General features: G+C 44.2%; 1 protein-coding gene across 2 annotated transcripts in view; it reads left to right on the plus strand.

Moving 5' to 3' along the window:
- The window catches only part of SLC12A2 (solute carrier family 12 member 2), a 908845-nt gene that overhangs the window by 157665 nt on the left and 727574 nt on the right, over positions 1-23606 (plus strand). For both annotated transcript variants that reach the window (XM_069625621.1, XM_069625620.1), the window contains exons 3-5: positions 1587-1662; positions 1951-2046; positions 18106-18245. In XM_069625621.1, the coding sequence (XP_069481722.1) occupies positions 1587-1662; positions 1951-2046; positions 18106-18245 (312 nt within the window). The remainder of the gene's footprint in view (positions 1-1586; positions 1663-1950; positions 2047-18105; positions 18246-23606) is intronic.

Here is a 23606-nt window from a genome sequence, read left to right on the forward strand (position 1 = left end):
CAAGAAAATTAACACCTATAGAGGGCTCCAGCGAGAGTGCCCGTTGGCCCCTTTACTATTTAATCCATCTTTCTCATATAAAAGACTCTGAAATGAACTTCTGCTTTTCCCCCGAAAATTAATGGCCAACCATTGGTATGGATGCTTAATGCAGACTTCTCATTGTATATCAAACTCAGATTGGTTTACAGCGCAGATTAAAACATCTCTAAGAATATATGGATGGGAATGGTTTGGAGAAAACATTTAATAAAACACACATTCTAATCCTACGCTCATTATTTGGGGAAACAAAAATCATTATTTAGATGGCATTTGAACCAGAAGGCTCAAACGAGTACAATCGGTTACCTACTTGGCGCATGTATTAATTCCTGTATAAATGACAAACCACGGAAACTGGAATTGATGGAAACATTTAAAATCTGACTGCCCAAGGAATCCTGATGCACAGGAAATATGGTAGATTGTCGATGCTCCCGGTGATTGCCTTTTATCAGTCTAAAGTGATCCCCACGTTAACATATGAAGCAGAGGCCTTCCTATCCCTCTCGTAGAAATCATGGGCAGCCTTGGAGGGTATTTTTTGGAAGAGATAACTGCGTTTATCAAACAGAGTTCCTATTTCAGTGATTAGATCTGAGCTGGGTTTAATATCGATGTACGCGGTTACTGTTTGCAAAACTCTCCCTATATCATAAATGTGTTCTGCCTGACATTCCGTTGCCTTTCCATATTTTGAAAAATGACAAAAGTAGCCCTACTGTTTGAAAATTGGGAAAATAAGTGTGTGAAAATTCTGAATTGCCTAGAGATATATCAGAACAGCTAGTGGCTAATCCTGGATTTATTAAAAGAAGGTTATGACCAGTTTGGATAACGACTGATCTAAATAGGAATGCATGTAAACCTGAACAGAGCGGTTGGAGCCTATAATGTCCTCCGTAATTACTTGGTTTCCTAGCTCTGTATATCGTTACCACTTCATGAGATTGCGATTGAATCTATATGCTACGAAGCAGATCTTGGCCATTCGACAACATGAAATGGTAGACTTGACATGCAGATTTTGTTCAGTAGAAGGAAAGATGGAAGATCTAAAACATATAATGCTTTTGCACTGGTCGGAACAAGATATTTGGGAGTCTTTATAAAAAAGTCCCTGAATACACTGCTAATAGGGGAACATTTTCTGCTAACTTTTGCACCAATGACATTTCTAAATGAAATATTTTGTTATGGAAACGGCAGATTTTATGGATGGAATTAAGGATGAATTTTAATGAGTGGAAAGAATATCTGTTTTATTTTGGTAGTGATGTATAAAGGTTTGTAATCAACTAAATATCTAATAAATCAATTATAAATTGCCTTTAACTATGAATCCATTGACATTTTATCTCGAGGTACACTAGAACAGTGATGCTGAAATGGCAAATGTTTTCTCCTTACAGATTTGTATCCCCTCTTTCCCAGTGGTGTTTTCCCAGAGATTAACTTTGTCTTGTTTTAAAACGTGCAATGCTGCCTCTCTGGTAGACCAGGTCTTGTATTAACCATTTCCCCCCTTGCCTCCCCTTCCCCAGGTACGATGTATGTTAAATATTTGGGGTGTGATGCTGTTCATCAGATTGTCATGGATTGTTGGACACGCGGGCATAGGTACGTGTAACCTTTTGCACTGTCTGTACTGTGTGTTCTGCATTGAGATCAAGCGATTGAGGCATAGTGCATCGTTCTGGAGGTACTCCTGTTACAAGCAAGAAATGTTTACTGCGCCGGAATGATTCAATCAGGCATTGAGTAGTTGGTATAGATCTTTTCAGTTCTGGTATCATTTTCATATTGTTTTCATATAACTTGCTGACCTAATTGTTTTTGCTCTTAACATTACAGATTATTTAATTAGGTGCTGGAAGTAATTATAACATTCTCTTTTCCGTTTTCAAGGTCTGTCCGTTTTAGTAATAGCAATGGCGACTGTTGTGACAACGATCACAGGATTGTCCACGTCGGCGATCGCTACAAATGGGTTTGTAAGAGGAGGTACATAGATCTTGTTTTTCTTTGTCTACTTCTACCGATTAAAATTCACATGATGGAATGTGTGGGTAATAACGTTTTTGAGGGGGCAAACAATGCTGCCTTTCACAATGCAACAAATAAGGGGATTAAGTTGGACTCCATTGCTTTCTGCAAAAGTGCATGCAGGAGGGGCCATTAACTGGTACATTATATTAACAAATAGAGCCACGAACTGTGACATGAGCCATGAATCGTTACGTGGGCCATGACCTGTGACGTGGGCATAGAAATCAATGTATCAACTTTTTGTTTTTGTTTTTTGGTGGCTGTTCTAGAACTTCCATTTTAAAACCAGGGTCAATCAAACTCTGCCCTCAAAGTGTAGTTCGGTAAAAATGTAATAGCACTGAACTGAGAACACAAACTGATGGTACACAATCTCCAAACAATCCTGAAGCGCACAGCTTGCTCTCAGCATGTGCTCCCCTAAGAGACAAAGCAGGTAAACCTGTGGGGCAGCGTTACATGGTGCAAAGCTTTTCTAGCACATAGTACACTGACGACGAGCTGAAGATTTTCTGACTTTAATATGGAGGATGTAACTCCTAGTTGGTACAGTGGACCACGGAGATATGGGCATACCTTGGTTTTCCAAGGTTACTCCTGCCTCCTTCAAGAGATGCCATGCAGGTGTGTTCATTCTTCAACTAAAGCACAGTCAACGAGAAGGCGGGAGCCCCTCTACTGAGAACCAACTTTGTTCAAATAACCTGTTGTATGGATTTCTTTCCACTCAGTAGGTTCTACAACCACATTTTAGCTTACGGACCCTTCTCAGATCAGTCTGGTCCCACCCACAAGGGCAGTCGGCACCAAAATGCTTGGCAAGTCTCCTCTGAAGAAGAGTACCATTAAACCCCCCCCCCCAGAAACCCCAGGTGAGGCCCAACAAAGCCAAAACATGTTTCTGGGGTTGGTGATGGTACTCTTTTTCAGAGAATTGCCTAGCATTTCAGTGCTGGACTGCCCTTGTAGGTGGGACTCAGACTGATATGCAAATGGATATACTACTTAGAACAGGTTATTTTAACAATGTACGTCCTCTGTAGAGGGGCTCCCACGCTTGTAAATAAAGAGAAGTCTTCTGATTAGTCATTTCACTCGACACGTAGGCATTCTGCCTTCAAGGTAAACAGGGTTACATACATACATGCATGCATGCATGCTGATCGTGCAAAAAGCCAGAACATGAGTAAAATACCACTTGAGCAAACCCCATTCTGACAGCAAGCACAGATGATTGAAAATGGTCTATACCAGGCAGATGCACTGAATAGATTGCCTCTCATTTCTTGTTTGAGTTCACTTACAATTGCATTTCAATCCACATTCTTTTAAATGTTCACTATGTACAACTGTATTTTTTCTCCACGCACGTGTACATCTAAAATGGGTATACAAAAATGCGTGGCACCTTGACGTACGAACACTTCCAGGTAACCTGTTCTTTGGATTGGTTACTACTTGGGAGGGTCTATAACCACATTTTATCCCATGTACCTTTCACAGAGGTGAGAGCTCCATTTGCATGTATCAGTCTTGTCCCACCCACAGAGATATTCCAGCACTGAAATGCGGAGTAAACATTTGGTTGTTTACCACCCGGAGTGGGAAACCTACTTAGAAAAGGCTATTTGAGCCAAGTTCATTTTTCTGTAGAAAGGGTCTCACATTTTTGCAAATTTTGGTAAGCTTGCACTTGAACCTCAAGTTACCAAGAGTAATCCAGATGTGAACTCCTTGCTCACTGTGCCTGGAGACGTTCAGCTTCACATCACTGATGCCCAACAAGGTGGAGACTCGTGTCTGGGGTTGCCGATTATCTTCTATTTCAGAGAATTGCCTAGCATTTACTTTCTGCACTGGCCTGGTGTTTGGGTCCAGTCTGATATGCAAATGAGTATTTCTCTATGAAAAGTTCAGTGATCTAAAATGTAGTTGTAGATGCTCCTGCGTGGACAACATGCAATAGTCTGGTTTGTTCTCAGTAAAAAGATTGCCATGTTTTTGTAAATTACCTAAAAATACTTGTTTGGGATTCTGCTCCCACAGAGTCCTCATCTGTATAGATCTTACATCGTAGCTGCTCTTGGAAAGTCTTGACAGGGGTGCGTAGTGTGGCTCGACGACTCCTTCCTTGGCTCTTTATGCTCCTTGGCTCCGGACGGGATGGTCAACCATATAGTATGCAATACATTCCCTCCCCTCAGTTCCCCACCTTTTATTTCCCCGTGCTCCGTAGCCACAGGACTAGTTGGGAACTAAAACATCAAGCATGCCACCAAAGCCTTCTTTCTGAGTCTTATTGGTGCTGGTTTTTTGTTTTAATACTCTTTCAACTTCACCACAAGAAGAGCTTTCAGAAGCGGGGCAGGCTGGGAGGACGATGTGCCTTCTCCCACATATTCCTTATCTGGACAGACTCCCACATAGGTATAGAAGATGGAGGTGGGCTGAAGGTATTCGACCAAAACATCTGTGCCAAGACGGGCGTACCCGCTCACTATACAACAAAAGCAGTATTGGTTAGGGGAGTACCTAGATATGACTGGACAAAGTGCACACTGTGGCCGTGTGGTGGAGCTATGTAGTGTGAGGCTATGGTGTATATATATGGTTCGTACATGTGCTTAGAGCATAGAAGGAGGCATTTAGTAGCAGAAAATCGAGCATATGGGAGAGCAGATAGCAGTAAGTGGTCCATTAGAGGGATATCATTGTCGTGTGAACGCAGTGCTGTAAGAGTTGCTATGTAATGGAACAATACAGAGGTACGGCACATGCAGCATTAGATCATAGGTTAGGGATTAGCAGTGCTGTTTAGATGCCTAGTGCTTACCAGGAGGTAGTCTCTGGAGCAGGAGGCTGTGATGGATGTCTCCAGGGAGTTCAGGGTTTTGAAAGGTGATAGTAGGATAGTAAAGGCGCACAGTGTTTGAGTGTTGGTAATGTTGAGACAGCATGTCTGGCCGACGGCGCACAGCGTCTCAGACTGGCTCAGATTGGGCCTTTCAGCACCGGGCCTTTTGGTAATTGTCCCTGCCTCCGTTTTACAATGCGGTCATTTTTACTTCAGTAATCATTGACAGTATACATTCAGACAAAAAGCTTAGTTTTGATTGCTTTGCGGAATGCTTGGTGGGACTTGATAAATCTTAGTTGAGTGGGAAGGGCATTCCAGTGGGAGGCAGCCATTGTGGGAAAAATAGAACCCCCAGCGCGGACTCTTTGTGTCTTGGGAGTGAGGATCATGTTGGATTAACCCTTCCACAGAGGTCTTGTCGGTGTGTTTAGCAATTCTTTGGACAAGGTATGGAGGCATTTATGTCTTTGACATGTTGGAACACATCCTGTAGACCGCATGGAGAGCAAAATCCCCCCACATGCAAATTAACAATAGGTAATGCTAATGTAACGGTAATGATACGTTTGGGTGATGGGCATAGAGTTCACAACAGCTTGTTGGTTCAAATTATGGTTAGAATAAGTCTAAATGTTAGGGTTTGAGACAGGGTTGCGATAAATGGACCCATACACAGTGGACCATTAGCTGAGGCCCAGGATAGGGTTTGAGTTTGAGTTTGGACTTACTTATAAAATGATCACTAATGCTGGATGGTACCAGAAAGAGTATGACTGACTGCAAACTGATGTACAAAATATGTGTATGAGTAACAGTGCATATGTTAGTCAATGCTTTATAGCCCACAGTGCAGACGCACATATGTATCACATTGCACAACAGCAGCAGTGGTGGAGGAGGGTGTGTAGAAGTGGCTGTAAACCGTAGGGAAATGGATGCGCAGGGCCAGTCCTGCATATAAATATACCGGGCGTCACCACGCTAATTCCACTTGAAGGGCAACAATAGCGCTGTTAGTTTGAGGATTAACATTGTTTAATTCATCTGCCCCAACCCAACAGAGGGTGCCTGGGTTTGTCTGTCACCATGCTGCAATGCAGCTGCCCTGCTACCCCTTACTGCCACTTGTGATCTGTCCGGTCAGCAATGTACAAAGAAAGCCCATATGTCTGAAGTGTGTCTACTTTTTCCTCACATTTTTTGTATTCTCTCTGTGGTACAGTACTATTAATGGACCCTCAGCCTCCTCTTTGGTTGCTCGCTCCCTGCAGTGAACCTGTAGTGGTAAGTCTGGGCCTTGCTGCTGAATCCCTGCAGCTTGGAGCCTCGGGAGCGGAGATTGCCTCACTCAGTGTCTGGCAGTGCTGCTTGCGACTGTTGAGCAAGCCTTAGTCATCCATGTACACATCTGTCCTCAATTCCCAGGTCCCATCTTGAGCTTTAACCTTTCGCAACTCTCTGCCCCACCTTCAGAGGACCTTTAAAAAACGATTGGACAATGGACCAGGTTCTCTAATTGTTTTTGCCATGAGTGAAGAGATGTGCCACAAGGGCTGAGTATATATTCGGATGCCCTTTCATATGGGGGCATTTCTGCACAGGTCCATGCACATCCTGAGTACTCCAATGGGACGGATAGTATTTGAAATGTACAAAATAAAACACTGATCTTGATCAGCTGAGGGGGAGGTGCAAATTATGACTGGGTGATTGACACGGTTGTGTATGTGGGATAGAAATGTTTTATTTTTAACATTTTTCTATGATCGGCCCTGACACTAATGTATTCAAAGGGTCTGGACAGCGTATATTTTAGGCTGCCGTCCCCAGAAATCTGCAGGTCATTCTGGTACAGTGTTTTACAAACCATTCACAATGTGACAATTGTGCATAATTTCCATGTACACATTAATCCATTTTTCAACGTATTCCACATCTTTGACATGTAATGTCCACATTTGTGCTACTTCGGAAGTTTTTCAGCAGAGGGCGTCCTGCGTCAGGTCGATGTCCCTCGAAGGTCTCCGTCACCGGATGTTATAAATAGGACGCATGGCGCCCGTAGCCTGTTTGTTTTTTTCCTCCATAACGTGTGACATGCTCGTACACAATGCCTGCTGTCTGCACATAGTCTTGAGGGAACGCAAGCTGCAATAGCATAGGAAATTATCCAGAGGGGCAGGCTGGGAGAGCGATGTGGAATACATTGGAGGAACATCCAGTCGAAAGAACATCCCCATACTCGCCATGCAAATGTTACTCACCCTTCATAAAATATACTCGCCAATGCGATTGGGCTAGTAGATTTTGCGAGCCCTGCATCGGGCTGTAATACAGGAGCTGTCTCTGAGGCCACCCATGCTGTTACCAGTGCCTCCAGGGGATGACTCATGGTGATGCTGTGTCATTGGAAGCCTACTGGCCTCAAAGAGCCTGAGGGTCCCCGACCTGCTTGTCTGCTGGCTTCATCGATCGAACTGGGGTTCGCACTAAGAGCCCAAAAGGGTTTCTAAACTAAAGCTCTGCACTGATTACAACTCCACACGTCCCTCACGGTACACGATTTGGGCCTCAAAACTCTGCCTGCGCTGGTGTCTCACAGGCCTTGAAGAGTCTGCAGCCCGGTCCATCAAACCTCAAAAAACCCACTCTGGTTCACCAGGATATAGGAAGGAGCAGTGTCCCAGCCCCCACAAAATGGTGGCCAACCGACCAGAAATGCAAAGGGACACATCTGTCCTGGTATCTCACACTGCTGTTAAGATCTCTGGGACATCCTCACCAGATTCTCTGAATACACTAGACTCAATAACACCTCAAATTACCTTGCCTCGATCTGTTGGCAAGAAGGCCTTTGTAAGGGTGGGGATCTTCACCAATGCCATCTTGATCCATTGCACGTCTGGTACCTTCTTCATCATGACGGTACAGCTCTCCGCCTCCCAGGTATCCAACCCAGCTTTGACCTAATCATGGACTCCATTATCCTAGTGATGGCTCCAGCCTCAACATCTGAATTAATTTCAGCGCATCATGCACTCCGAGCAGATGGTTAGATTCTTGAATAATCCTCTTATTAAAGTGAATTCCTCAGACTGTATAAACTCACCCTGTACTGCCAGTTCAGACTGGAGCTCCCTCATTAAACACCAGCTCCTGCACCGGTTACGACTAGTGGTCCTATCAACCCAGCAGAAATGCCTTTGGTCATGACTGCAGCACAGCCTATGACCCTGGTTCCACCTGCACCTATCTTAAGTGTTTGATGTTGCCTTCGATTTGACACCATAAAACCATACTCCTGTTCAGGGTACTAATGCCCAACAGGATACAGATGATGACGATGCTGAGTAACGGGGATCCTCTTTCTCTGCAGGGTTCCATGTTTTGCCGATAGGAGTTCCCTCAAAGTAATTTACTTAGCTGGAATGCCGCTGACGAAGCTTGTGTTTTTTTTAAAAAGTGTTTTTATTAGTTACCCCAAAGCCCCCTTTTTCCTTCACTAATCACTCTTCCCCAAACCCCTTTTTTTTTTCGATGAGTTTTCCGCTGAGCTAAATTACTTTGAAAGAATTCCTGTCTGCAAAAGAATGGCATACGCTATGCAGGTTTGTGGGGGAATTCGGGAATTCCTTGGCCTACCAATTACAGAGGAAATCTAGTTGCTATGCCTTTACAAAAAGAAGTATTCGCTTAGGCTAAGTGATTATGGAAGACCCACATAACACACATACCGTAAAGGCTGGCGTACCATTTCAAAGTATTCTTGGGTGCTATATGCCGTGACCAAAGTGTTCTAGTCTTTAGATTCCTCCAATCCCCACTCTGCTCTGCCACTGTTTAATTAAATTATTAATCTCATACATCTCAGGGTGATCGAGGAAGTCCACCCTCTAGAGAGGAAGCAGGTTTTACAATTGCCTTTTTATTGCCCTAAATAAATGGATGGGCCTGCGGGACAGTCTTAGATCTTTAATTTCTGAATCTGTCTTCTATACAAGATGGTTATGCCAGTTCAAATCCGGAATGCCCTCCGCCATGGAGATTTCGTTGTGCTCTGTGGACCTGAAAGATGCTAATCTACATGTGCCCACCCATGCTGTGCACAAGAGATGCCTCTGAATTTCCTTGGGGTTGGAGGGGGTCTCCATTTTCATTACCAGGTTCTTCCTTTCGGTCTGAACATGACCCACTAAGTGTTTAACTAATTAGTGAGCCTGGTGATAGCCCACCTGAGCGCTCAAGAAGTCAATATTTGTTCATATGTATAGAACTGGCTCATCGTGGCAGAGCTAGGTCCCTAAATATATTTCTGTATCTATTCTTAAAACTTGGTTGATCGGTCAATCAGAAGACATTTTGCCTGTCTCCCACTCTGGTAATCCGGTTTATACTCTACATGGGGACATGCGCCTAGAGAAGGTGTTCTCCACAGAGGAAAGATCTAGGACGTCAAGTTGTCCGTTGCAACCCGACTGAAGTCTGTTGACGACTCAAGAAATGTGCAACATTTTCTGGAAGTCCTAACTGCTTCCATTCTGTCAGACGCATTTGCCCACGTCAATAGGACTCCTCCAGCTTCCTCGAATTGGAAGCTGGACAAGCAGTTGGAGGATTTGAATTCACCTCGAACTGAGATCAGACCTAAATTGGTGGAACAATGAGGTGAAACTGAAGGCTGGTATACCTTTCCAGGAGTTCCCTCAGCTGCATACTAAAACCTTGAAATCCTCACTCGCAGGGTGTTGTGCGACTTTGGGGAAGTTTCAGACTCCTGTTTGTTGGTCCCCATGTTGGGTAAGAATTTGCAGAGGCCAACTGGTGTGGGACTTTACAATACTCAATTTGGTTTTAGGTAACCCACCTTTTAAATATCGGCCTGTACTACACAAGTTGGCAGTGACTGAGCAGCCAGGCTTATCTTAAGAGAGGTAATGTGACCTGTAGAGCTGTAGAATAAAATTTAGTAAATGGAAGTATCCAAGTAAACATTTACACACTTGGTTATAGTATAAATATTTATTTATATACATACAAGGATAATTGGACTACCTTTTAAAAACCAGCAGCTACTAGTAACATTAATCCCAAAGTTAGGATTCAATTAAAAAAGAGCAATAAAGTAGGTGAATAAACTTTTTTTATGCTAAACCTATTCCAGCACACTGAGTGACGTCATTTGAGGTCAGTATTGGCACTTATTATGATCACAATTACAATATTGAGTTTCAAGGCGGGAAATGTTAAAGTTAAATCAGAACATACATTGTAAGTAGTAAAACAATTAGATTCTCCCAGAGGGATGTAGGCAATCTTTTTTTTTTATCCCAGCAAAATCGTTTTCTACAATTAAAATCTGTAAGGGAACATGCACTGCCAAAGCCAATTGGTTCAGAAGGGGGCCTTTAGGGAGCCAGGACAGCCAAATGCAATGTGGCAGTTCAAAGTTATGCTGCACTCTTCTTAGAACAGTGTTTTAAAATAGTCACTAGTTCAGTAGAAAATCACAGAAGCTCAAGAGGAGCCACCTTGAAGCACAAGCTGGGAGACAGTGCAGGTGAGTTGAGGTCAATTCAAAATGGTACTCCCAAAGCTAGGAAGCACCTCAAATGGCAAAAGGTAGATGTATCCCAAACCCCACAGTACCTGCGGCAGCACTCGAGAGAGGGACTCTGCAGCAATGGATTCTCCTTGATTTAGCTGCCTTTTGTGATTCATGGCGTCTTTTTCTCGACTCCAAAGATCGAACAGCTCTGGAAGTTACTTGATTCCTCGGTCCTGGACTCTAGTGAGGGGACTCTGGATGAAGATGTCCTGCTTCTTTCTGTAGGGTCCTCTGGATGCCCACGAAGTTTTGTCTGGATTCGCATTTCCGAAGACAATGCACTCGATGGTTTGGGGGGGGTCCCCCGGGCATTGGGATTCTGCAGCCTTGAAAAGTCATTGCAAGTGGGGAGGTTGCACCAAAATGCAGCTTGTCTTAAGGCTGGTTGGTCCCACCAGCCCCCGGGAGGAAGTCGGCCCTTGCGGTTCTTCCAGTCGAAACAAAAACTGGGTCAGCACAGCTGCAGTGCATCACTGGCACTTATCGGTCCAGGAGGTGCTGCTGGCGTCTCTTCATGTCGTCTTAGTCTGATGTTGTCCTCCAGTCGTCGACTCTGCCTCTAGTCCCAAAAAGCTTGCCTTTTAAGCAAGTTCCCATTCATTGACAGCCCTAGGCTGTCAATCACCCAGCAGGGTGGCTGTCCTGCCGGCCAGCCAGTCTATCAGAACTGGTTTCGCTCAGGTACACCTAGTGTCAAAGTACGGGGAAGTTTCGGGACCCTCCCTCACTTCCTGCCTTTACAGAGACACTGGAGCATAGATGGGCTTCAGGGCTGAAGCCCGCCAAAGGAAAAATGCACAAAGGTCTCACTATGATTCAAACAGAGTAAAAGCCCAGAAGTAACTAACTGACAAGAAATGGCGAAAAAAGAAGACTTGTGGGGGCTGTACTGAAAGAAACCACTGCCACCAGCCATTGAAGTTAGTTATTGTAACAGAATTATACATGAGAAATGGGATTAGGAGTTACTATGTATAACGCCCCACCGCCTTTGCTCCACACAGGGTGGTGTGTGCTGGACCCACAAAAGAAAAGGTAGGTAAGACAAGTCATCTTACTATTCTTGAACAGTAGTTCACCCAAGAAAAAGACTTCTCAGTGGCACTGCACAAAAGGTGTTACAATGCAAAATGCAGATGCCTATGGTGTTTACCAGACTCCATTAAACAGTAAAACACAAAATCCTTGTATAGCAAGGTGGATGTTTTCGGCCATCAAAGAGCCCTTTAAGGGGCAGCACAAGAAGCTTCCAGCTAACATGCATGCACACGTAGTCGGGGCCAAGGCCACAGCAGTCACGTTCCAGAGGCACGTTCTGTGGCAGGCCATCAGTAGGGCGGCCACGTGGGCCACCCCTTTGGCCTTCTGCAAACAATACTGTTTGGATGCTGTCTCCAGGTCAGATGCAGTATTTGGGCAGGCTGTCGTAAGGAACTTGTTTTCTTCAGGGGGGTTACCTCTCCACCCTGGGGCTACATTCAGTTGTAATCACCCATACAGTGTGGCGGAAAGGGGACGGGACGTAGGAGTAATAAGTTACTCACTGTAGTGACTAACTTACTCCTACTCCGTAGTCCCCTTTCCTCCATACGTTGTCTTCTCCTTCAGTAGTCATGGCTCATCCTCAAGTAGTTGCTCCTCCTCAACATCTAGAACTTCACAGCTGCTCTCCCCATGGACTGAACCCTTGGAGCCATTCTGTGCTGCCCTACCCTTGCAACTACCCATCCCCCTTGACTACAATGCTTGGCTGGTACAAGCATTCGCCCACTCCTGTCGCCCCTGTGTTTCTCTGTTACTGTACCCTCTTTGATGTTAACCACTCCCCTCTGGTTGCTCTTACTTTTGCTTGGAGCTTGATCACTGTTGCCTGCTTCTCTAGTTTGTCACCTTTCCTCTTTTTATCACTTAGTCCCTGCTCTGATGCTTTATGCCTAGTTACTAACTATGCTCCTCTTTCCTGTAGCTTATTACACTGTAAAGTGCTCCATTGCTTCCACAGCTAGGTTTGTGCTCAATGTATATCCAAATATATCTAGGGCCTCAAATTGTAGTAGTGCAATGGAAAAATGTGGACATTTCCACTGTCTTTTGAAGTGCTGCTATTTTGACATCCTGCTTTGTAGTGCAGCACCCGATGGGACTTGGTGATAAAATGGCAAGGATTCTCCAGCAGAACGTAAACCTACTGATACAGGTCTCTTGATGCCCATCAGCTGAGACTGTCAGAATCTAGCCTTTAGTAAGGGTGAGCTGACTACAACTCTAGCCAAAAATGTGATGGCTAATAACCCTCTACCATCAGGTTTGGCTTTGTCTTATAATTAGTTGTTTTATAACGCGCCTAATACCTGTGATGGTTTCTAACCTCAGGATTTTTAGGGAGTAAAATATTCTGGTTGCATGGGTGCTCAAAGTACGAGGCAGGGAATACAGTTATCCTCAATTGGTGGTTTCATTACAATCCAGTTTACTGTTTAAACACTGGTGCTTGCCATTTATACTATTTCTGATGTCCTTATCTGATCTACTCCTCTCTAGAATGGTTGGTGTTGAGATGTTCTTCGTTTGTGCCAATGTAGGTCTTTAGTACGCCTCAGTAAATTGCCTATATCACCAACCATGGGATCTATGTGATCACTACGAAAAATAAAATTCTAAAACGAAATTATTTCTTTACCCCCGCAATTATATGCAGTTGAAGACCTCCTGCATACTCCCCTTCTATTGTTTATATCCCTATAATTGTGGGGAAATGTGTATTTCGAAATTCAGTATTTTCGTCTTTGAATTTTTTGTGGCTCAGTAATTGACTGATACCACAACCATGGGGAAAACAATGCAGGCGTCTGTCATGCTCGCTAGGTAGTGCTTCCCTGTGGAAAGTGAATACAACGCGGAGAGCTGCATGAAAATTTGATTCCTATGTGACCCTTCAGGAACCAAAGGAAAACCAGTTGCAAAAGAATAGCTTACTAATCTTGCGTTTTGCCCTACATTTAACTTTCTTGCAGCATACATACTCAGAAAAATTCTTGTCATCGGTATCTTTCAGGAAGATGATCCTTATCTGAAAGCAAGTTTGCAGTACGAGCATGATTGCATTGACTTCCCGTTACATGGAATTTTAGTTTTCTATGAACGATCATAGGGACCAGTTTGGGCCAAAATCTTATAGCACAATAGACGATAATTAAGTGAAAGCCTATTGGGGCTTCACTGATATGGTAGAGGGGACTGCCCTAGGCTCTCATCGAGATGAGAAGGGCTTTGTGGTTAAATCATCCATGCTTAAGAATGGAGATACAGTAGAGCATTTGTTTCTCCTCTTTGAATAGCTACGTTCTTTTGGGGTTTCACAGAATGAGAAATGTTCACATGAAAGCTTAAGCCTTGTACACAAATTGTATAGAATGGCTGTCCCCCCATCTCTGTGCACTTGCACCAACTTCATGCTCATTCACCAGTCGGAGGGATTCCTGTAGGACTGTGCCATTAATCTTAATTAGGTGGATAATCTACCATACTGGTGTAAACCACTGCAGTCACAGTAGTGCAGGCCCCATGTCAAGAAAGATTCTGCTCAAGAAGCCTTGTTGGCTTCAAAGAAGCCCAGCTTCTATTCCAATCCTGGTATTCATCCCCACCATACCATTTGTAGAATAATTCAGAAGGTTCAGTTCAACTCCTTCACTGTCTGGGAACATGAACTGATGTTTCATCTCATCCTAGCAAAAGCTAATTTGCGTAATTTAAAGCTTAATTTCAGGATCAGTGTAACTCCTCCATTTGCATGATTTTTGTATAGCGCAAACATTCACCATCAAGGAGGTCTCTTCACGCTTCTGATCACAAAACAATTATCGCAGTTTATTAGGAGATGTGAAATGTTTTCTGAAACTGAATATGGTTGTCCAGGGAGGCCAATGCATAACATTTTCCAAAACGTGGAACCCTAGACTGAAAATTAGCATCCTCCTTACTTTTTTTTTTTAACTCTTGCGCTAGGCATGTTTTACAGAACTTTTTAGTATAGGGTTCTCTGTGGATTCAGCTTGGCTGCCAAGAAACACAGACCCTGATTGGGGAAACCCTCAGAGGGCCATGCCCATGGACTGCCAGTTTATTCAGTTAAACTGGCAGCTGAAGCAGATCCGGGAAATATTTTAAATTGACCTATTTGAAGGTGCAGATTAAGTGGCAACAATCTGTGGGTAGTGACAAAGGGCGTGTGGGGCAGGTGCCACTGGTAAGCAAATGTGTAGTACTGGAGCTGCCACAACGCCATCCCTCTGGAACAACCAAACTATTGACTTTTGCTAAACCCTCTTCGTAGAGAGAACAAACTTGCTTGCAGGGAAATCAGATTAGTTAAATGCTTCTATCCTCTTGAAGGATAGTTGTGTGTCAGCATCCATAATGCCCTATGCCGGAGCAATCACTGCCAAGTTGCAAAAACTCGGTTACAAGCAAGAGATCAATGACTCCTATTAATGTCGACACGTGAAATATTGCTCTTATGGTCACTCCACTTTCATCAAGCCAGGTTCCTGAAGCTACAGGCTCAGTTTACTAAATGTGCTTCTGACAGGAATTGATCCAGGATGCCTGCGCACAATGACAATTTACTATGTTATTTTACTTGGCATTTATATAGTGCTCTATATATCATTGGTATGACCTCAAAGTACTGGTAGGTTGAATGCCCTCACGAACTGTAGTTCTGGTCGGTTGAGAGAGATGGAGACATGGGGTGTGTGGGTGCACCATTTGTGTGCAGCTGATGTAATTGCCTGATGGTAGCTGCATCCTAGCGTTGGGTGTGTTGCTGAAGATATAGATAGTTGAATGTGTGCAGCCTGGTGGGTGGACACCCAGACTGGGCTCTGGCTGCGTTAGGCCTGAAGGACACCTATCTGAGCAACAAGGCCAGAATGTGCTCGGCTAGCTGCTTTTTATTAGGGTGATGAGGTGTTCATGGGATCATATTCGTATGTGAACAGCTAGGCAGAATTAGTCGGGGGTATAGCTGTGTTCTAGTTGTATGATGGTGTGTAGTAGAGAGTAAGCATAGTAATGTGATAAGATGGTTATCTTTAAAACGCCCGAGAGCAGGCATGTTAGCAGGATGGCAGTGGAACTCAACGACACATAGAGCCAGGGGGAACAGGAAAGCAGGGTGCACAGTGATACAGGGTGGCATGTTAACATTTACATTCGCATTTCTATCTAGATGCGATTTCAGGATAATGTTTGCGACCCCTCCCTAGTGTGGGCCATGGTAACATTTGCAATTCTATCTAGAATCGACTCGGGCCAATGTTCGCGACTTCATCCAAGCGTGGCACATGCCACCATTCGTAACCCCATCCAAGTGTGGCACATGCTACTGTTTACAATTCCATCTAAGTGATGGCTATGCTACCAATCCTATTTCCATCTAAGTGATGGCTATGCAACCAATCCTAAATCCATCTAAGTGTGGCACATGCTATCATTCACAATTCCATCGAAGTGTGGCGCATCCGAACATTCACATTTCGATCTAGCTGCGACGCAGGCTAAAGATAAGAATTCCATCTAAGTGCAGCATTTGCTAATCTTCAATATCCTATCTAGATATGAGGCAGGCTAGTAATCACGATTCCATCCAAGTGGGGCACTTGGTAACAATCACAGTTTCATCTAGTGTGGCGCATGTTAACCTTGTTACACATGTCTAACTATGAGGCTGGCTAATCTTCACCATTCTCTATGGAAGTGGCACTAGTTAACATTCTCGAGTATGTTGGTATGTTATGCAAGACACCATTTAGGGTGGCAGTTTACATTATGGAAAGGTAAGTTAGAGTGGCAGGGCTTTCTGGAGTAGAGTAATTGTTCTACACTCCACCCATGCCACACTTATTTTTGTTGGTGTCTGTGCACTGCTTGCTTCACTGGTGTCCCATGCGGACACCTGCTGACACATTCTGGAGTCGCCTCTGTAGGAGCCGCCCTTTGCCTTGGGGCTCTAAGCCAAAGGGGTTGCCGGGCAGAGGGCTGCCCTGGGAGGGTCCTTTATGACCTGAGTCTGCCAACGGGGGGCGGCATGGGCGGGCTGGGAGGTGGTAGAGTGAGAGCTGGAAGGTAACACAGGAGGGGATCTGGGGTCAAGGCCCACGGGCTTGCAATCACTTTTGCTGCAGAATTAAAGGCACATAAGCAGCGAAAATGGAGGCAGCACTCATCTGATCACCAGATGGAAAATACAGTAGTGGAAACCGTTCTTTATTCTTGGTTCTAGTGATTGTATATTTGTCCATGGTTTGAGTTTTCTCCCTGTTGTCTTTGGACTAAGTCTCCTTTAGAATTCTTAGACAAAAAAAGAGGCAGTCCTAACATTTGTTCAAATTATTTAGCTTATAATGTCCCTGATTGTTGGGTCTGGATACTGGGTTATGACCAAACCCCTCCCACCCCCACCGCCCTTTTTGTTTTTATATTTAGCTTGAGCCAGGCTTGCTAGGGTGTATATGAAGGGTCAACTCTAAAACATGTATGCTTACTGCTGAAGGGGTTAAGTTTTCTGATTAGAGGCATGGAACTAATTGCTATAGTGCTCAGTAAAAATATTTTCTGCTGGTTGTGTGATGCGCCAAATGGGTTAGCGCAGTTTAAGCTTGGTTCTTTACTATATAGTTCAATTCGTGGTCAGAGACCTCTGTATTTTTCCCATGTTACTTGCCGATCAGTGTGGCCCGTTTCTATTCTTCTAAGGGACCTTGTTGCTTTACCCCTTCCTATGGCGACGCTTTACTGGTGCATTTTAGCAACATGAACATGCAATGCTGCTTGGGCTGGTATTTAAGAGCTAAGTAGTTGGATTTAGGAGGCTCATGTTTTAGGGCCAGTACCTTATTCACAAATGTGTTGTGTTTTTTTATATATATATTTTTTGCATTTGAATAAAACGCAATACACTTAAAATAGTGCAGCAACCTTTTTGTATTGCAGTTTTTTTGTGGATTGCATGGCTTGTGCTATCTAGCTGTAGACTGGTGTGAATACTTTGCAATATGAAGAGTCTTTTCGCTTTGCATTTAAAATTCCTTCGTTACATATGAATTTTCAGTCTACTGGAGCTGCCGTTGCGTTGAAAGCTGTTGAGCTTGCTTTCACAGTGGCTGGGTAGTTGGGAATGCTTTGATTTTTTTTTAAAACTCCCAGTTAGCCAGTAACCTACTGTTGCTTGCAGAAAGCCTTTCGTCCAGAATTGTAATTGAATTTGTCTATTCTCATTTGGAAAATTGGATGAAAGATTAAATGCCCATTGTGGTACTTATTGGTTTGCTTGTATTTTGGTCATTTCGCAGTAGGGCCAATGTAAATGTGCAGGCTTGAAAGTCAAATAGAATGGTCCTGGATATGAAACTGTACCACAATGCCCTTGATCTAGCCTATCAATTTCTTCATGTGTTGGTGCACACTGCATTTCACGTTTTTTTTTTTTTTATTTTCAGAAGTGAGCAGCCGAGGAACTAATTCAATAATTGATGTCCATTTCTCTTAGGTGGTGCGTACTATTTAATATCCCGAAGCTTGGGACCAGAATTCGGAGGTGCAATTGGTCTTATTTTTGCATTTGCAAATGCTGTTGCGGTAGCAATGTATGTGGTGGGCTTTTCTGAAACTGTCGTCGACTTACTTAAGGTAACTGTTCCACTTAATATTTATTAATGTTTAACTTCTGTATTTGGATAGTTTGGGCACAGTACCTCAAATGAGTTTGTATGCGGGTGTTTTCTCACTTGTGTCTACCTACCTTGGTTATTCAGTTTTTTTTTTTTTTTTTGCATTATTGTGCCAATGAAACATAGATGCTGGCTTTGCTCATCCATTTTTGTAAGTAGGGCTCTGTAGCATGTGCTAAACGTCCTTCAGTTGTAATTGCAATTGGTTATTTATAACACTTAATACCCAGAGGTTTCTAAGCACGGACCAGGGATCGAACCTGTGTTGCTTCCAAGACGAGCACGTTGCCCCTGAGCTATCCTACAGAGACGAGAGTTAAAACCTTGATCTACGAACGTTTGTCACCGAAGTACTTATATAACGTATTTTTCATGTTACCCTGCGAGACACTAGCCTGCCACTATACCCTTGTGTTCTGTTTTCTAAATTAATTGCTATTTGTCTTTTTTCTCTTTTATGACCAACGGAATGTTCATATTAGTTTTGTTTAGGTGTTTCTAACAGGCATTCTATGCTTGGCTAAAAGTTTGACCCCTGTTTGCTGACATGATATATTGAAAATTGTGCAAGCGGCAACACATCACACAAGGATACACTTGCCAAGTTCAAGTACCTAGAGAATTTCGTATGTGTGCATTGTACACGTGTGTGTATCCCCCAGGTCTTGTTTAGCCCTTACACTAATAATGTAACTATTCCTTGCATTCCTCCGGCCACTTTGACATGCTGGTCCCGTTTTGTGTTGCCACATACATTTGTTAAAAGCAGGTTTTCTATTAATGTCCTATTGCCATCTCATTTAAAGAACATGCAACTGCCACACAGTAAAGTAGTGTCTTTCCAATTAGAAACACCAAGGACACTCTCTGCAGAACTATGATCATAGCTATATAGGTGTAGAAGAAATCTGCTGTCTGGTTCGGTCTTTCATGCTCCGCAGCCGCAGCTCAGTGACCTAAATGCAATTTTGCTTACAATATGTGCTATGTGGAAATGTACGCTTTTACTTGTATTTGTTTGAATGCCATGCTGTAGGTGATGTCACTAGTTGGTAATGGTGCCATCTAAGAATGTTCAGCCTTACCCATACTCTTCCTTGCTCAACAGTAAAGGAACAAGGTCGCCCAATTGGCTTTGGAGGTGGAGCTCTGTTGGATTGATGGTTATGGCAGGTCCCCTTGCACATCGTCCAGTGTGCTAATCTGACCGGTTTCTTGTACACCTCTCAGTTTTGCCTGTGATGCCTACTCTTGCAGTCCCACAGTGTCCCTTTCCCACACACCACTCTGACACACGTTCTTGTTACTTGTTGGCAAGAGTCTGTTTAGTGAAGCCTTATTTGAACTCTTCAGCTTTCTTCGAGGGTTTCTTGAAGTTTTTAGTAGATGTGATTTGCAAAAATTGAATAACAAAACCAATGATTGCTACCTTCCCCTCTGTACCTGTGGCAGGGATGTCCCATGGGAGCACGATGGCTCCGGGAGATGCATTCTGAACACCCAAGCAAGTAAGAGTATAAACCAGAACCATATGCTAGGTGAACCAGCACGGAAACAAAGTAGGGAGGACTGACCAACATCCCAGCCAAACGTGTGGGAAATGCTCAGAGAAAGAAGGTCAGAGTGGACCAGCTTAACCCTATTGAGCGTGCAACCTCTTTCGAATGTTACTTTAGGCTTCTCCAATTGGGAATTAGGATTTAGTACTTTTACTGGTATGTGCTGGGAATCTTCATGATAAACTGGGCCAAGTGGAAGGCCCCATGCTGCCTGTGCCCTGCCTTTCCCAGGGACTGTCCCCAACTCTCCTTGACCGTCTGTTCCCCACTGCTCTACTCGCCTTTCCCCATCTGCTCCTCTGTACCTATGCCTGCAGCCTCTACGCTGCCTGTATCTTCCCGAAAAGCGCGTCCATGCAGCTCAGCCCGTTCTCCAAGTCCTATGCACTAGCTGCAAGCTTCTCTCTGCTAGCAACCGTCCATGTTGTTACATGTCCCGTCTCCCTGCTGTGGCTTCCTTTTGCATGTTCATGTAGGCAGAGCAATGGGGTGTCTTAAGGGTTTTTTGGGAAGTCCTTAAACCCCCCCCCCCCACACATGCTAAAAGCCATACTTCTCGAAAAAGTTGCGATTCCCAGGGATTGGGTACACTGCAGCCCTCCTTAACAATCCTTACTTTGCACAAGCCGTGAAGTTTTGTGTTCCGGTGCCCAATGCTCAGAAACCTCACCTAAAGCTTTAATAGCTTGGCTATCTTGCAGACCCTGTGAAAGGGAAGGGGCTATTGAACATAAGACCGATTTTACAAGGTGCAACTATCCTCTGCTAACACAGCATTATGCTGGCAGGAAGACAACCACTCTACCACTGGAGGGAATCGCAAGAACCCATTTCTCTGGTAGGCTGAAAATGCATGTTAGATTCCGACTAATGGTTCCTCTCATAGTAGTCTACCTATGGAAGGAGAAAAACCTTAGTGTAAGACCCAAACATGGGGTCTGTAACCCAAAACTAAGGAACATGTTAACACAATTTCGGGATTTCATTGGGTGAACACTGAAGTCTATCTACAGTGGCTCCTCTTTCCCCCTCCCCTTTACTCCTCCTCTTCCGTGGTGTTTCTCCACAACATGATGTTCAGCTTGGTAACGCGCTGCAGTTCGTTGTCTGCAGCTCTTCTTTCTCCCCCTCATTGTTGGCTGTAGCCAGCCCTTATTTAAACCTCCCAACTTGTTTAATCATTTTCCAACTAGACTGCTGCGTTGGTTGCCTGGTCCTCGTGATCTTCATTACTCTGTTCTTTCTAGTGTCAGTAGTTCTGGGACCATTTCTTGTAAGGCTTTGAGGAAGTGGGTGCTGAGCCTGCTTGCAAGTGATCCTCGCTGCTTCCTGCCTCTTCTTGTCCCAGTTGCCAATGTACTGTCCCCAATGAGAGTTTGGGGTGAAATAAAAGTGGTTAGGAATGTGGCAATATGCCTAAGTCAGTTGGGGTATGTGGTTTCCTCCAACAATGCCCTGTTCTCCTGAGGTGTACAACCCCTATTCCCCTCCACCCCCCAAAAGGTCCTCCCTCGTATAGCTGTCCCCAGGGTTAAGATCAGGTAGTAGCTGCCGTCCCCTGGCCATAACCTCAAGGAAAGAAGCGAGGACATTGCAAGATTCATCACATTTCCCTTTCAAATATGGCTGTGAAAAGGCACTTTGAAGTGTTCTCCTCCTTTACCCAGCACATCCTTACTGGGATCTGAATATTGTTCTTTCTCTTTGCCACATAAACATGTGGCCGCAGCAGATCTATAACTATTGACCCAGAAGACAGCCTTACTAGTTGTAGTCATTTAAGCCCACAAGGGGTGGAAGGGATAGTCGGTCTCCTTCAACCTCAGACCTCTTCATGATCTCCCCAATGTTATCTTTCAAACCTCCCAGTCTTTCAAAGTGAAGGCCCTGGTGGATTTCCATCTTAATGAGGTTTTTCTTCACCTTATTTTTAAATCCTACCCTTGAGGCATACAGAGCGCTTCATAATTTGGATGTCGGAGCCCTGAAACTCTCTACTCAGAACAGAAAAAGGCAAAATGCACCTCAGTTCAGCTTTTTGTCACTGCATGAGGCAACTGGCAGACTAAGCAGGATCCTGAAACTACCATAGTCTGCTGCATAGTATCTTGCATCATGGAAAGCATCTCCTTCCAGAAACTTCCTCCCCATAAAGGGCTTTGCAAGGTTTAAAATTAAGATGAGCAGGAGCTAAAACCAGCTCACGGGTGTCAGGCATCACCCAGTAGGGAGAAGCTACCACTGGGGAACCATGAGCGAGAACTCAGCACAACAAAAGTCTCACTTCCACATGAGTTGCACACTTTGTCAATTTTGTATGATTCATTATGTTTAAATGTGTACTAGATGTCCCCATACATTTTCTTTATAAGCATTCTCAAAGTTAAATGTCACATAGGCATGTTTGTAAGGTACCAACTGGCCTTGGGAGCCAAATGTAGCTCCTGGTGGCTGCTTGTTTTAAGCTAACCTGTCTCTGATGGAATAGAAGCAGGAGCTGAATGGCTCCACTCAATTTGGAACCCTGCTTTGGTCCCAGTTAGTGAGAGTCAAGGTGGCCTTTGGGTCATGTTCCCTGGCATGTCATTGCTAAGTGGCCACCATTGATTTCACCATTGGTGTTGATTTCCCACTATTGATTGGATTCCTGCTGTCAGGCTGACGCTGGTTTGGTCAGTCAGTTTGGCTTGATTGGGGTAAGGTCCACCCTCGATTTTTGGCTTTTTGCTTCAGACTCTCACACAAGTATGGCAGGTGGAGAATTGGATGTGGGAGAATGAACAAACGCACTCCTTATATTGGCTATTGAACTACAGGTTCCCTTTCCCTCATGTGCCCTTGCACCTTCAATGTTAAGACGTCCATCAGCTATGGCTTTGATGAATGGAAAGACTGGTAGGTGAAGCACAGGGTGTGGGGAAAGCCAGACACGTGCATCGGTTTGCTGTATTTTTGGTGTGTGCTATAAAGGCTTCAATCTCGTCCAATGTAACTGAACTACCAAAAGCATGTCAGCAAAAGGACTATGGATTGGGGGTGGGGGAAAATGCTGCTGTCACTATGGTGAAGCACTAGCTTCCAAAATGCAGCATTAATCATTACACTTTGTGTGGGAAGATCACATGACTAGCATAATTCAAATGGAGAGGTGGTCCGCAAATGACAGATTGTTCCTTAGAGCATATCTATTTATTCTGGAAAGACCTCACAAAAAGGTATTAATCTGCATTGTCTAAGGCATCTGGCCATACGAGGCCAGAACTGGGTTCAGGCTGGCTACAAACCTCCGTCCTGGGGCACACATACAGTGACCGAAGATGACCAACTTACTTCATACAGAGGGACAAGAGATTGTCATGTTCCCCTCTGGTCTACGAGGCAAACTATAAACCTACATTTTTACGAATGGGTGAGGGGGGGCAAAAAAAGTACCCTGCCAGGTAAAATAGTGGATGAGTAACTATTTTTTTGTTGTTTTTTTTACACACGCGAAAAGCCCACGGGACTACCACATGACTAACGTAGCCTACTCTCTGGAAAAGTAAGGGGCACCTTTTGGGTTACACGTCCCTTAGGCGTCATAAGGAGTTGGAGCTCAAAAACAGAGCCACTTCTCAGGCTTGAGATTAAACCTTGCTGGGAGAAAAACAAGTCACAAACCCTGCAAAATGTAACGGGGCCTACCACATGTGGTTAAAAAGTGGGCTGTCTGCCTAACAACCGTGCCTTCAACTTCCTTTTCTGCTTCACTCCCTTTTCTT

Source organism: Ambystoma mexicanum, chromosome 6p, assembly GCF_040938575.1.
Source record: "Ambystoma mexicanum isolate Mex_15411 chromosome 6p, UKY_AmexF1_1, whole genome shotgun sequence".
Classification (NCBI taxonomy): Eukaryota; Metazoa; Chordata; class Amphibia; order Caudata; family Ambystomatidae; genus Ambystoma; species Ambystoma mexicanum.